The sequence below is a fragment of the Dermochelys coriacea genome, chromosome 27, assembly GCF_009764565.3.
Source record: "Dermochelys coriacea isolate rDerCor1 chromosome 27, rDerCor1.pri.v4, whole genome shotgun sequence".
In the NCBI taxonomy this organism is placed as follows: Eukaryota; Metazoa; Chordata; order Testudines; family Dermochelyidae; genus Dermochelys; species Dermochelys coriacea.
In genome coordinates this window covers 15,525,146-15,537,371 of record NC_050094.1, presented here as the reverse complement: position 1 = coordinate 15,537,371, position 12,226 = coordinate 15,525,146, and the positions used below count along the sequence as shown (strand labels likewise).

General features: G+C 58.2%; 1 protein-coding gene across 1 annotated transcript; it reads right to left on the bottom strand.

Annotated features, from left to right (window-relative positions):
* Positions 1–928: 928 nt before the first annotated feature.
* On the bottom strand, positions 929–12,007 carry LOC119849148. The gene is made up of 6 exons (XM_038385899.2): positions 11,947–12,007; positions 9,077–9,268; positions 8,650–8,753; positions 4,446–7,382; positions 1,923–2,131; positions 929–1,645 (listed from the first exon to the last, which is right to left on the bottom strand). Exons 2-6 carry the CDS (start codon positions 9,252–9,254, stop codon positions 1,576–1,578), a joined length of 3,498 nt encoding a protein of 1,165 aa, XP_038241827.1. The 5' UTR covers positions 9,255–9,268; positions 11,947–12,007; the 3' UTR covers positions 929–1,575.
* Between the last annotated feature and the right edge of the window lie 219 nt (positions 12,008–12,226).

Here is a 12,226-nt window from a genome sequence, read left to right as displayed (position 1 = left end):
AGCTCTTAAATATTGGTCCAAGCTTCATCACAGTGCTGTAACACTCGAGCGAGCGATAACGAGGATGCTTGTCTCTGATGTGACAGGCTCTCTCCCCTCTGAGCTGCCACCCCGCTGCAGCGGCAGGGAGCCGTTCTCTGACAGAGCTTCCAGGGCTAGGCTATAGGCTGTTGTGCTCCAGCCCAATCAAGCTTGTCACCTTCCCAGCAGGCCAAGAACTGAATGGAGTGTGAAGTCCCCTCTTGGCCCAATGGCAGCCTCTCCACTTCAGAGGGGAAGCTTGTTGGCCAGGGCTGTGGGGAGCTGGTGCTGTGGCTAAAAGCTTCACCCCAAGCTCTGGCCACAGGTGCACTCCTATCACTGTAATTACAGGAAGCAGATTTTGCACATGGCTTTTGAGCAGCAGCACTGGACACCTGCTGTGAAATGTAGCCAGGATCTCAGCTGCTTTCTAAGGCTTAAGGTCAGCCCTGCCCCCTTTGGTATTAGCACCAAATGTTTATTTGGAGCCTTAAATGCACCATCACATTCTCATAAAATGCTACTCGAGAAAGCCCAGTCTCTGCAGAGGGGCTACAGACACTTCAGCCTGCAATGGCCCTTCTGCTCTGGAAGGAGCAGCCGCTCGCTGCTGGGCGGCCTGCAGCCAGTTGTTGCTAGCCTGCCTGTGACCAAAATGGGGGGCATTTTGAGGCTCCCAGCCTGAGACATGACCAAGCACTACTGCACAGGGTAGGGAATGAGACTCGTTTATTTGGAATTCTCCACCCAACTACGTGGAATGTAAAGTAACAGTGAGTGTGCAACATTGTGCTGCCTCGAACACTGCAGGTTTGGGCTACGGTCCCACAGGGCTAGAGGTGCACTAGAAGCAGAAAAGTTATTGATGCTCCTCCTGAGAGAGCTCCCTGCTCTCCCTGGAACAGGTCCTGGGGATGGGATGGGAGCTCCGGACTGTCTGTCCAAGGAATGAAATGCCCAAGTTAACAACTGAGATCAAGTGTAGTTCTGCACTGCCCAGGATGCTGGTACGTGGGATCCTGTGTTTTGGCTTCATTAGCCAAAGAGGAAAGTGCCATTCCAGAAGCACTGAGCACTACAAAGACGAGCAGCTCCCAGCCTCCCGAAGGCAGAACTGTGATGTCCCAGGGTGACCCTTCCTGCAGCCAGACACGTGCCTCCACTGGAGATTAGCATTGGGCTGGAAGCTGGAAATGGCTCAGCCTGTAATGCTCGTCTTTGGCTGATGCCGAAACAAGCTGCTGCTGGCGGCTGGTTAACAAGCTAAATCCAAGTGGGAGCTGGAGCTGACAGCAGGTTTTACTTCCCCTCAGCCAGAGTGAGGGTGGGTGCGGGTGAGACGCTGCCGCTGGACAGATCGGTTCTCACTTACACTTGGCACAGGAATTCCTGGCTAGCAAAGGGCACGTGTGGAGGTGAAGCCCAAGCAGTGAAAAACCAGCACTGTCCTGAGCAGCTCAGAACTGAACGTGGCTTGTGCCAGCTGGGCTGAGCCTGGCTGGGGCTGGAGGAGGCAGAGAGGGAGCGGCTTTTGGCAGCTCAGCGCTGGGAATTTCACTCGATGCCCAAGTTTCTCAGCAGAGCGCAGACCTCGCGGAGGTACTGGGAATCTGGGTAGCCATTCCTACCGGGGAGAGGAAGAGGCGTGAGGCTATGGCCCCGCTGGTAACGCTCAGAGCATGTTCCAAACACTACCCCTCCCAACGACCGCAGGAAGTGGGGGGCATCTTTCCCTATTCTCCCACACTCCCTATTTCCCTGATGGGGAGGGAGCCAGTGGCCCCAGTCACCCAGGGAACCTTTCCAAGCTTGGCTACCTTATGCTCCCAGCCCCAGAGCTAACAGGCCAAAGGCAGCCTGGCCCCCAGCCCCGTTCAAACACCACCAGCACCACTCCCTACCTGGCTTTGCCCTTGTCGAAGGAGGTTTTGTGTGGGATGAGGTGCCACGTCACACTCTCCTCCTCGTCACAGGATTGGATCCGGAACGTCAGGCCCTGCTCAAATGCTTTCTGCAGCAGCTGAGATGTCTTCTTCCCCTCCCTGTTGTCGGGCAGGAAGGCCTGGAAGCGGCCACCCCTGTACGGTCTCCCGGGTCGGGGGTCTCCAGCCTTCAAATGGCGGTGTGGGGGAGGGGAGAAGGAAGAAAGTCGTAAAATTAGCCCTGAGCTCTCAGGTTTGCCCGGTGGGAGGCGAGGCGGGTTTCGTCACCTGCGTGGTAACACTCCCCTGGCCGTGAAGGCAGGGTTGGTTTGTAGGACCCAGCCCCTGCCCTGCCCTGCCCAAGGAATGAGCCAGGAGTGCTGCTACAGCCAGTCCGCTGGCTAGTTAGCAAGAAGATGGCAACAAGAGGAGGCTGCTAGTGGGAGCCGTTTGTGGCATTTCCTACCACGCTCCCAACCCCCCTGCTCAGCACTTCTACACAAACACCCAACTCTGCTGGGGTTCCCTTCTTGGTTGCTTCTCTCTGCAGTGCCTCAGCCCTGGGGTGAAATGGGGGAGGAGACTGCTCCGGGCTATTGCTGGGAACCTGGGAAAAGGCTGTTCCACCTCCTGCTGGTAACTCTCATGGCTGGCTTGGGCTTAAAATAACAAATAAATAAAGGTGAGTGGCTGGGGAAAAGCCACTGCCAGGGACCAGGCTGCAGACCTGGCACCTGCAGGAAGCCAGAGCCCCCTTCAGCCAGAAGTGAATGGTGTATCTGCCTCATTCAACTCCCCTCTGTTGCTGTGCCCACAATGAGCGCGACAACCTCAGGACGGCCAGCCTGGGTCAGACCAATGGTCCATCTAGCTCAGTATCCCTGTCCCTGACCGTGACCGGTGCCAGGAGCCCCAGAGGGAATGAACGGATCAGGGCAATCATTGAGCAATACATCCCCTGTCGCTCAGTCCTGGCTTCTGGCAGTGAGAGGGCTCGGGACACCCAGAGCATGGCGTTGCATCCCTGCCCATCTTGGCTAATAGCCATTGATGGACCTATCCTCACTGAACTTATCCATTTGTTTTGAACCCGGTTATAGTTTTGGCCTTCACAACAATGAGTTCCAGAGGTTGCCTGTGCGTTGTGTAAGGAAGATACTTCCTTTATGTTTGTTTTAAACCCATTGCCTAGTAAGTTTATTGGGTGACCCCTGGTTCTTGTGTTATGTGAAGGGGAAAATAACCCTTCCTTAGTGACTCTCTCCGCCCCAGTCGTGATTTTATAGCTCTCTATCATATCCCCCCAAGTCGCCTCTTTTCCAAGCTGAAAGTATTAGTCTTTTTAATCTCTCCTCATACGGAAGCTGTTCCACAGACTTAATCATTTTTGTTGCCCTTCTCTATGCCTTTTCCAATTCTAATCTATCTGTTTAGAGATTTGGCAACCAGATCTGCACGCAGTATTCAAGGTGTGGGCGTACCATGGATTTATATAGAGGCATTATGATATTTACTGTCTTATTATCTATCCCTTTCCTAACGGTTCCCAACACTCGGTTCGCTTTTTTGACTGCTGCTGCACATTGAGCAGATGTTCTCAGAGACTTATTATCTATGATGACTCTAAGATCTCTTTCTTAGTGGTAACAGCAAATTTAGACCACATCGTTTTGTATGTAGAGCTGGGATTATGTTTTCCGATGTGCATTACTTTGCACTTATCAACACTGAATTTCATCTGCCAGTTCGTTGCCCAGTCACCCAGTTTAGTGAGATCCCTTTGTAACTCTTGGCAGGCAGCTTTGAACTTGACTATCTTGAGTAATTTTATATCGTCTGCAAACTTTGGCACCTTCCTGTTTACTCCCTTTTCCAGCTCATTTATGAATATGTTGACCAGCACTGCTCCCAGTACAGATCCTTGGGTGACCCCACTATTTACCACTTTCCACTGTGAAAACTGACCATTTGTTTCTCCCCTTTGTTTCCTGTCTTTTAACCAGTTACTGATCCATGAGAGAACCTTCCCTCTTCTCCCATGACTTCTTACATTGCTTAAGAGCCTTTGCTGAGGGCCCTTGTGAAAAGCTTTCTGAAAGTCCATGTACATTATATCCCCTGGATCCCCCTTGTTCACAAGCTTGTTGACCCCTCCGAGAATTCTAGATAGATGGGTGAGGCATGATGTTATTCCTTTTCAGATGCCATGCTGATGTTTCCTCAACAAATCGTGTTCATCTGTGTCATAATTCTGTTCTTTGTGGGTGTGCTTTGATGACTGCTCACCCCCAGCTGGCATCCATGCTCCCCTTCTGCCTGTGTTATCCACCTGCCTCTTTTCTTGTGCACTCTTTGGGGCAGGGGCTCTGTTCTGTGTGGGCCGTGCCCAGCACAACAGGGCCCTGGCCTCTGACTGGGATGCCTAGGCATTACTCCAAGTCCCATAATTAGGGGGCTGGGAAGGCCCTGGTGGCAGACTCTTTGTGCGGCCGGGCTACCTACCTCCTGCACACCGTCAGGGATGTCATAGATGATCTTGAGTGTTGGGTCTCGAAAGTAGCCAGGCAGGCTCTGGGACAAGGTCACGACCTTGAATGCCCCTTTAATAGCCCTCGTGCTCTTGGGGGAGCTGCAGCAGGCTGGGTGCGTGTCTTCTGCTGCAAAACAAGTCCGGCACAGGGAGTGGCCGCACTGGGCGCGGCAGGTCGCTGTGCGTGAGCTCTGGCACGCATCACACTTCCCAAGCTTGTGCTCATGGGCTTCCTGCCCAGGGCTGGGACCTCTTAGCTCCAGCTCTGAAATCCCAGTCTCCTGTGAGTCCCCATCTCCTGCGGGGGGCAAGTGGCCTTCCTGGCTCACAGGGTCCCCTTGGCCTGGCTTGGGGGCTCGCTCTGCTGCAGGCCTGGCTGGCAGTGCAGTCACATAGCTAGACAGCCAGATGGGCAAAGACTGTGGGGCATCATCTGCTGCATGAACAAGGGGTCTCGGGCTTCCCCCTGCCTCACTGGGGCCTCCTCGGCTCTTGTCTCTTGCAAACTGGAATCTGTCAGGCAGGACCCGCTTTATCCTGGCCGCCTCGGGCTCTCCAGCTGGCCTCTCCCCCTTCTGCAGCTCCTGGGGGTCCCTTGGGCTGAGGCTCTGTCTGTCTGCCAAGCTGGCATCAAGGAGGCCACTGCCTCCCTGCACGTCCTGTGAGTCGCTGTGATAACTTGGGTCCTCTTGCCCCACTGCCTGCTGGTAGCTACTGGTTTTCGTGGTGTTCCACCCAGGACCACACAGTCTCATTATGTCAGCACCATTTAGCTGGGGGTCGCTCTCCAGAATCTCAGACGGGCCGGTTGTGCTGCTAACCTCCAGCTGTTGCAGTCCCTCCCAGCCATGGGGATATTCTGCAGCCAGCGCTGGGTCCTGGGTTTTCACCTGCTGCGTGGGGCTTGGATATTCCTCGGACAGAGATCCCTCCAGCCCCAGAGACGGGGAAGAAAGCGTCAGAGCACTTCGCCTCCTGGCAGAGAATCTCTGGAATGCCTCACTGACTCTCAGCAGTGCTTCCTTGGGGCACATGAGATGCAGTTTGTACCTGTCTTTGCTGACTCTGACCTGGGCAGAGCATCCTTTCAAGAGGCTGCACAGCTCATTCAAGGCCTCGTCGCTGGGTCCCTCCACATCAAGTTCAGAGTAGCTCAGGCTCTGGCATACGAGAGCATGACACGCTGTCTGGCACAGAGCCTCCATCTTCCACCTGGCTTGGAGGAGCTTTGTCCTGTCCTCAGCTGTGAGCGTCAGCATGGTGCAGCCTTTGCTGCTATGCTCTGCGAGCAGGACACCTCCCTCCCTGCACAGCCCGTCAATAGCAGAGCCGTGAATGTCTTTCAGATAAGCCCACTGCACAGGATCCATGGTGATCTCCTCGCTGACCCCGTGGGCCCTGCTGGCTGCCCTGCTGGGGTCTCTGGGCGTGTCGCTTGCCTTAGACTTTGCAATGGAGAAACTGTTGGAGCGTCTCAGAGGGGCGCTAGACTCGGGCAGTTTCGAATCCACTGCTGAACAGGTCCCCGTGGTATCGAAAAGACTCAAGGATTTGAAGGCACTAGACATGCTGCTAATGGGCTGAGGCTTTACGGGACCGGGGCTTTTCCAGCCCCCGAGACTCTGCAAAGTGCTGCTTTCTTTGCCTCCAGCAAACAGAGACAGCATCTTGGGTCTCAAGAGCAGGGGGGCCTCCTTCCTTCGGTCCCAATCCTTCAGCTTCCTCTGCTCACCCTCTGCCGCTGGCCCAGTGATGGGCACAGAGACGGGCAGGTGGTGCTGACCACTCGGCGGTGCTGGATCGCTCTGGCTTGGGGCGCCAGCTTCCTTTAACCAGCTGCCAGAAAGTTCCATCTGCTCTATGAACAGGGAGCTGCGATCCAGCGAGGGCCATGCACTGGAAAGAGGTGTGTCGTGCTTTAGGAAGCTGAAGTTGGCGGCTAGCTTGTGTTCACCTTTAAACTCAAACTTGCCAGAGCTAAGTCTTGGGGGTGAAGGATCCACCGGGGGTTCAGGCTTGCCCAGTCTGGCATCCCCTTCATGAAGGGCGGCCGTGTAGGTGGCCAGGGAGGTGTCGGGCATCCTGAGGCCGGCTGTGGCTCTTCTCCCGGTGCTTCGAACTTGGATGTATTGTTTGGCCTGGGAGACATCGACCAGATTCCCAATGAGATAGAGATGCTGCTCATCTTCGTGACAAAAAAGAAGGGGGCACAGCTTCTGCAGGTCCCCTAGCAGGGCCCTTTGAGACCTCATGTCACTGCTCAGCTCCCCCTTGCTGATCTTCTCCTTGCGCAGACTGGCTTCCAGCTGCTGATAGAGGCCCAGCAGCGCCAGGCGGGCTTGCACCACGGAGCTGATGTTCCCCATGTTCTTCGAGGAGGCCTGGAGGTATAGAATAGCGATGCCGTCACTGCTGACGTCCACCACGTCGACCTGGTGCTGGTGCAGCACCCGCTGGTACTTGTCACTGCAGAACTTCTGCATGTACAGGTAGATATCCGCGTCCATCACCAAAGAGAAGTCCTCCAGCTGCTCCACAGCTTCTCCGTCCACAGGGTCCCTGTGCAACGGGGGCTCAGACACCTCCTCATGCACTTGGCCCGGACTTGGCTGCTTCTCCACCCTGGGCTCTGGCAAAGGGGAGCAGGGCCCCTGCTGGGAAGCGGACATCCCTGTGACTGTGGCTGGGTGGCTGACTCCCTCCCGAGGGCCCTCTCCAGCGTGCTGGCTCCTTAGCAGCTCCCTGCTGAAGGCCTGCAGCTCCGTGAATGGCCCCTTGACAGTGCACAGCGTCTCCTTAGGGTCGAAGCTGAACTGCACGCCACCGTAACGTCTGCGCAGGCTTCTCAGGAGGGTTTTGCCGTCCAGGAGCCTCCCATAGTCGATGATCATACAAACGCGCACGAAGATCTGGGGGGACAGGACCAGAGGAGTCAGAGGACAGCGACTGATGGCAAACAGACCTGCTGCAGGAGGGAGACGACCCCCCGACAGGCCCCACTCCACCACCCTGGCATCATCAGGACAACGGCAGCTGCACACACTATCTCACCATGGCTCCCAGGGTCACTTCAAGGCCAAGTGCCCCCACCTTCCCTTTCACTCCATGTTTGCTCTCCCCAAGGGCAGGCAAACAAACCTCCCCTAGCTTCGTGCTGCAATTGCTGCCCATGGAGATGGAGAGAGCGTGCCCAGGCGGGAGTGCACGGAGCATGGACACAGGCAGAGGGCTGCCTTCCCGATGCTGGTGCTGATGGAGGGCCGGGCAGCGATCAATGTGGGAGGGCCGTGCGGCCAGGGCTGGCAGAGAGCCAGCAGCCTGGAGCAGAAATCTCCCCTCCACGCGCAGCACAAAGGGCTTGGTGCGCAGGGGGGTCCCTGCTGGGAGCAGGGAGTGGAGCCGAGTGCGAGTTTACCACAGCTCCAGCATCTCCCATGTGCGCTGAGAGCTCTGCAAAGGGACCAGGCCTCCCCATGTCTATAACTGAGGCCCCTGCACATGGAGCCAGGCTCTCAGCCGCTTCCTGCTCCCTCTGCTCTGGCTGCAGTGCCCCTAGCAGGCCTCCGGCTGCCTGTCTCTGACATCACACGCCATTGCCATGGAGACGATTGTGATGTCACAGACAGCAGGCTCCACCTGCTGAGCTTCTGTGACACCAACGCCCGGAGCCGGCAGCTGGCCGTGGCGCCAGCTCACTGACGTCCGAGGAAGGGCAGAACTTACTCAAGGTCTCTGACACCAGCCCTTCCCCCGACTGCCCCCCCCCCCCCGAGGAAAATCACCTGCTTTCCTGGCTCATGAAATGGCAGAGAAATTAACAGAAGCCCCTGCCTGGCCATGTGAGAGCAGACAGCTGGGCTTCATGACCCCCCTCCACCCGTGCATCCCCTCGCCCTCCCCCAGTGCTATTCCCTCTGCGCTTGGACAGGTACAAATGCAGACTGACCAAGTGTAAAACTGGGCCCTGCCTCAGGCGTATTATCAGCAGAACCCCTTTTAAATCCTCATTTGAATACCATTAGAATGAGTTTGCTTTAACTCTAATTAATTAAGATTAACAGGATGAGCAGAGTCTCCTCTCTGCGTATCTGTTCCGGACAGCGGCAGGGCTCGGGGAGGGGGGTACACAACCGGCGGGGGCTGCTGCGGCTCTGCCCGCCTGATCCCGCTCGTTACCTCGTCAGGGCTCAGCTCGGCCACGTGCACTGTCACAGTCAGCGGGTACGTCTTTCCACCAATCAACAGAACGTGGTTCTCCATCTCCAGGACCCTCTGAGCCACTAAACCGAGCAAAGCAATAGACCCCGGTCAGCCAGCTGCACCCTGGCCCGAGCTTTGCCACTGTGCTCCCCGCCACATGAGGCCCAGAGCAGGATCCTTATTCCTCCTTCTCTCCTACTGAATTCTTGGGGCATTCCCTTGTTGGAGGCTGGGAAAGGGCAGGATGCTGGGAATTCCACCAGTTACCCAACAGGATGGGGGTCCCAATGCCCCAGGAGGTGCCCTGGCCTCCCTGGGCGGAGCTTCTTGGGCTGCCCCCGTGGCCCCAGGACACAATTTAGCCTGCCTGGTGCGAGCATCCCAGCCTAACCCCCTGCATTACCTCCCGCTTCCTCAAAGGTGACAAGGGCGCAGGCAGGGGAGCCAGGGATGAGCGTGATGTCTGCGATCTCTCCGCCGCCGTTGCGGGCCCGCAGGAAGTGGATGGTGAGCTTGTCGACGACTCTCTCTGGTGGGATGTCTGTTGGGATCCCCCCCACACGCACCGTGCGCCCAGCCATGCTGCCAGACCTTCCTGCAGGGAAGGCGCACAGACATGAGGCAATGAGCAAAGCTCCTAGCCCACCCACCAGGGCTCGCATGCTGCCCCCTCCCCTCTGGAGTCTGGGCTCGCAGGCAGGAGACCTGCGTTCTGTTCTGGGGTATGTGCCTTGCCTAGGCAATATTTAATGTCATGCTTCTTACTGGGGGTAGATCCCTGCCCCGCTCTGTGACTCAGTTTCTTCACCTGTACAAGGGCTTGTGCAGCTGAATTCAGGAGCATTTGCAAAGCACGTTTGCATTTGCAAACAAAGCCTGTTGTCATCCAGGGGAAACCGGGGCAGCCCTAGGACCCCCTTGAGTGAAGCCTGTCCCTTCACCGCATGGCACTCACTGGCAGCAGACCCCACCGGTTTCAAGGCCGCAGCTCGGCTGTGTGACGAGTCAGTGGGAATCAGGAGGAAACCCCTCTCCCCGTGAAACCACCTTGGATTCCTGTCACTGGGGCACAGCTGAGCGTGGCCTTGCGTCTCCCTCCAGCCTGTGCGGCACAATAGCCTCTGCCCAAGGCACTTGCTGCAGACACTGGGTCAGACGGGGGAGCTCTCATGCCTGGAGAAAGATGTTCCTCCCCAGCCCCTTTCCTCACCAAAGGCCCCATTTGCCCCAAGGGAAACTGAGGTCTCCATTGGATTTGTATCTCAGCAGCTCTTTTCTCCAGGGAGCCCGAAGGTTCCAGCCTGTTTTTTTCTGGCTTCAAAGCTCCTGCCAGGGCAGCCAAACTTCCACCAACCCCTTGCAAAGGGGTGTTATTGACTCTTTCTTGCAGCAAGCAACAGAATGGCCAACCTCTGCAGGCACCCAGGGGCACTGTCGAGTTCCCCAGCTGCATGAGGCTCGCGTCTGGCGTCAGGGCCCCAGCTTTCTGTGGCCAAATGAATAATGCCGCCTCGGTGCCCTGCCCTCATGAATACACATCAGTGTCACTGTTTGGAAAGGCACCGCGGGCAAGACAATGCTGTCTCCGCTAAGGCCTCCAGGCTCTGTGACCCGAGCCCAGGTACCTCTTCTCTACTCATCTGCAAACCGAGGGCCTGAGCTCTTGGATTATTCATGAGCTTCCACTTAACATGCAAAGATGCAGCTGAACAGACTGTAAATATTTATTAGGCCTCAGGGAGGGGGACCCTCTGTTTCTGCAAATTCTCATTAAGCTGGGAGGAGCAGACTAAGAGGTGTCATGTGGGGAGCCAGAGCCACCGGTCTCAGACAGCCTCTGCTGACGGTAAGGACAGCACCACTCAGGGTGCAGGGCAGGCCAACCTCCAAATGCCTCCCCTAGGCCAACACCCCATGCACCAACTGGTAAAGGGATCAGCCTGTGTTTCTGCTGCCCTCCCCCTCTACTGCCTGACGGCTGGGCCAGGCCTAGACAGAATTTGCTTGGTGACTGAGCTGTTACCGTACCATCTGCGGTGGAGCCAGGATCTCTCTATGGTTTTTATACAGCAGCTGTCCCTGCAGTCCCCAATGGGAAATGGGGGTAGGGTCCCCCACCTGCCCTCAGCAGTTCAGGTGACCATGTCACCAACTGCTCCTGCACACGCAGGTTCCTGTGGCACTGGCCCAGTCTGAGCATACCTCTCCAGGCAGCGCCTCAGTGGATCAGTACAAGAACGGGAAGGTTTAATATTTAAACAAGCTGTTGAATTTTCCAGCCCTAAAGGTGGCAGCAGCAGGGCCCCCTGGAGCTAACAGCTGCCTCGCTGGGCTGTGGGGGCTCTCCACAAACTAGCAGAGAGAAGCGATAGCGCTGCAGGAGGAGATGGCTGCAGCAAACTGTGACGCTGGCCATGGGTGCCTGGCTAAGCCCCATCCCTGCAGGGATTCCCCAAGGGGCACGGGGGGGGGCTGTGTTAACAACGCAGCCCCCGGGGGAGCAGGGTGGCCTCATTCTGCTCTCACGCTCCTGTGCTGCCAGCCAGACAACGGCGCAGACTGAAAGTGCTGCCCTGAAACAGGAGTGTATAGAAATGGCCCCAGCTCCCACCACAGCCGTGCCCAGCGAGCGACCGACTCGAGCCCCTGATGGTGCAAAGGGGACCAGGGACCCCATGGGGCTCCAGCCGCCAGGGCCCAGCCCCACGGCGCTGAGGGCAAGATCCCGGCCCCAGTAACTTGCCCCCCCCCGTGCTGCCCGGGAGCCAGGTTCTGCCCCAGCGCAGGCCGGACCCGTTGGCTGACGCCCCCAGGGCCTGGCAGCGAGGGGGGGCTGGAGGCTGCAAAGGGCAGGACCCAGCCCCCCAGGCCTGCCCGGAGCAGGGGGCACGGAGTGAGCACAAGTCCTAGTGCCCAGCTGAGCACGGGGGGCCTGGAGCCAGCGCGGGCTGATGCCGCCGGAGCCGCCCAGGCCAGATCCGTGCCCCCAAAGCGCCCAGCCCCGCCCTGCCGGGGGGGGGGGCTGGAAACCCTGTGTTTGCTGTTGGTTATTAGTGCGCCGAGCGGGAGGGGGCAGCCCCCCAAGTTCCAGCCCCCCCCGGGGACGGTGCCCACCGCGCCCCCCACTGAGCACGAGAGCCCGGCCCCAGGGCGTGGGGGGGGCGGGAGATATGGGGCATGGCTGGGGGCGGAGCTGTGCGTGCTCCCGGGGGTGGGGGACTCCCGCGGGGGCCAAGCGCGGCCCCTCCCCGCGCCCCCCCCCGCGCCCGGTACCTGCGGGCTCCGCTCCGGGCTCCGGCCCAGCCGCCGCGGCGCGGAAACGAAAGTGAAAGTCCGCGGAGGAGCCGCCCCGCGAGAGCCGCCCCGGAGCCCCCCCTGGGGGCCCCCCTGGTCCCTGCTACCCCCCCAGTCCGGCCCCTACAGCCCCCCCCCGCGCCCTCTGGGGGGGTTCCCCATGGCCCCTGTTACCCCCCCCAGCCCGGCCCTTGCAGCCCCCCCCCCGCGCCCTCTAGGGGGGTTCCCCATGGCCCCTGCTACCCCCCCCAGCCCGGCC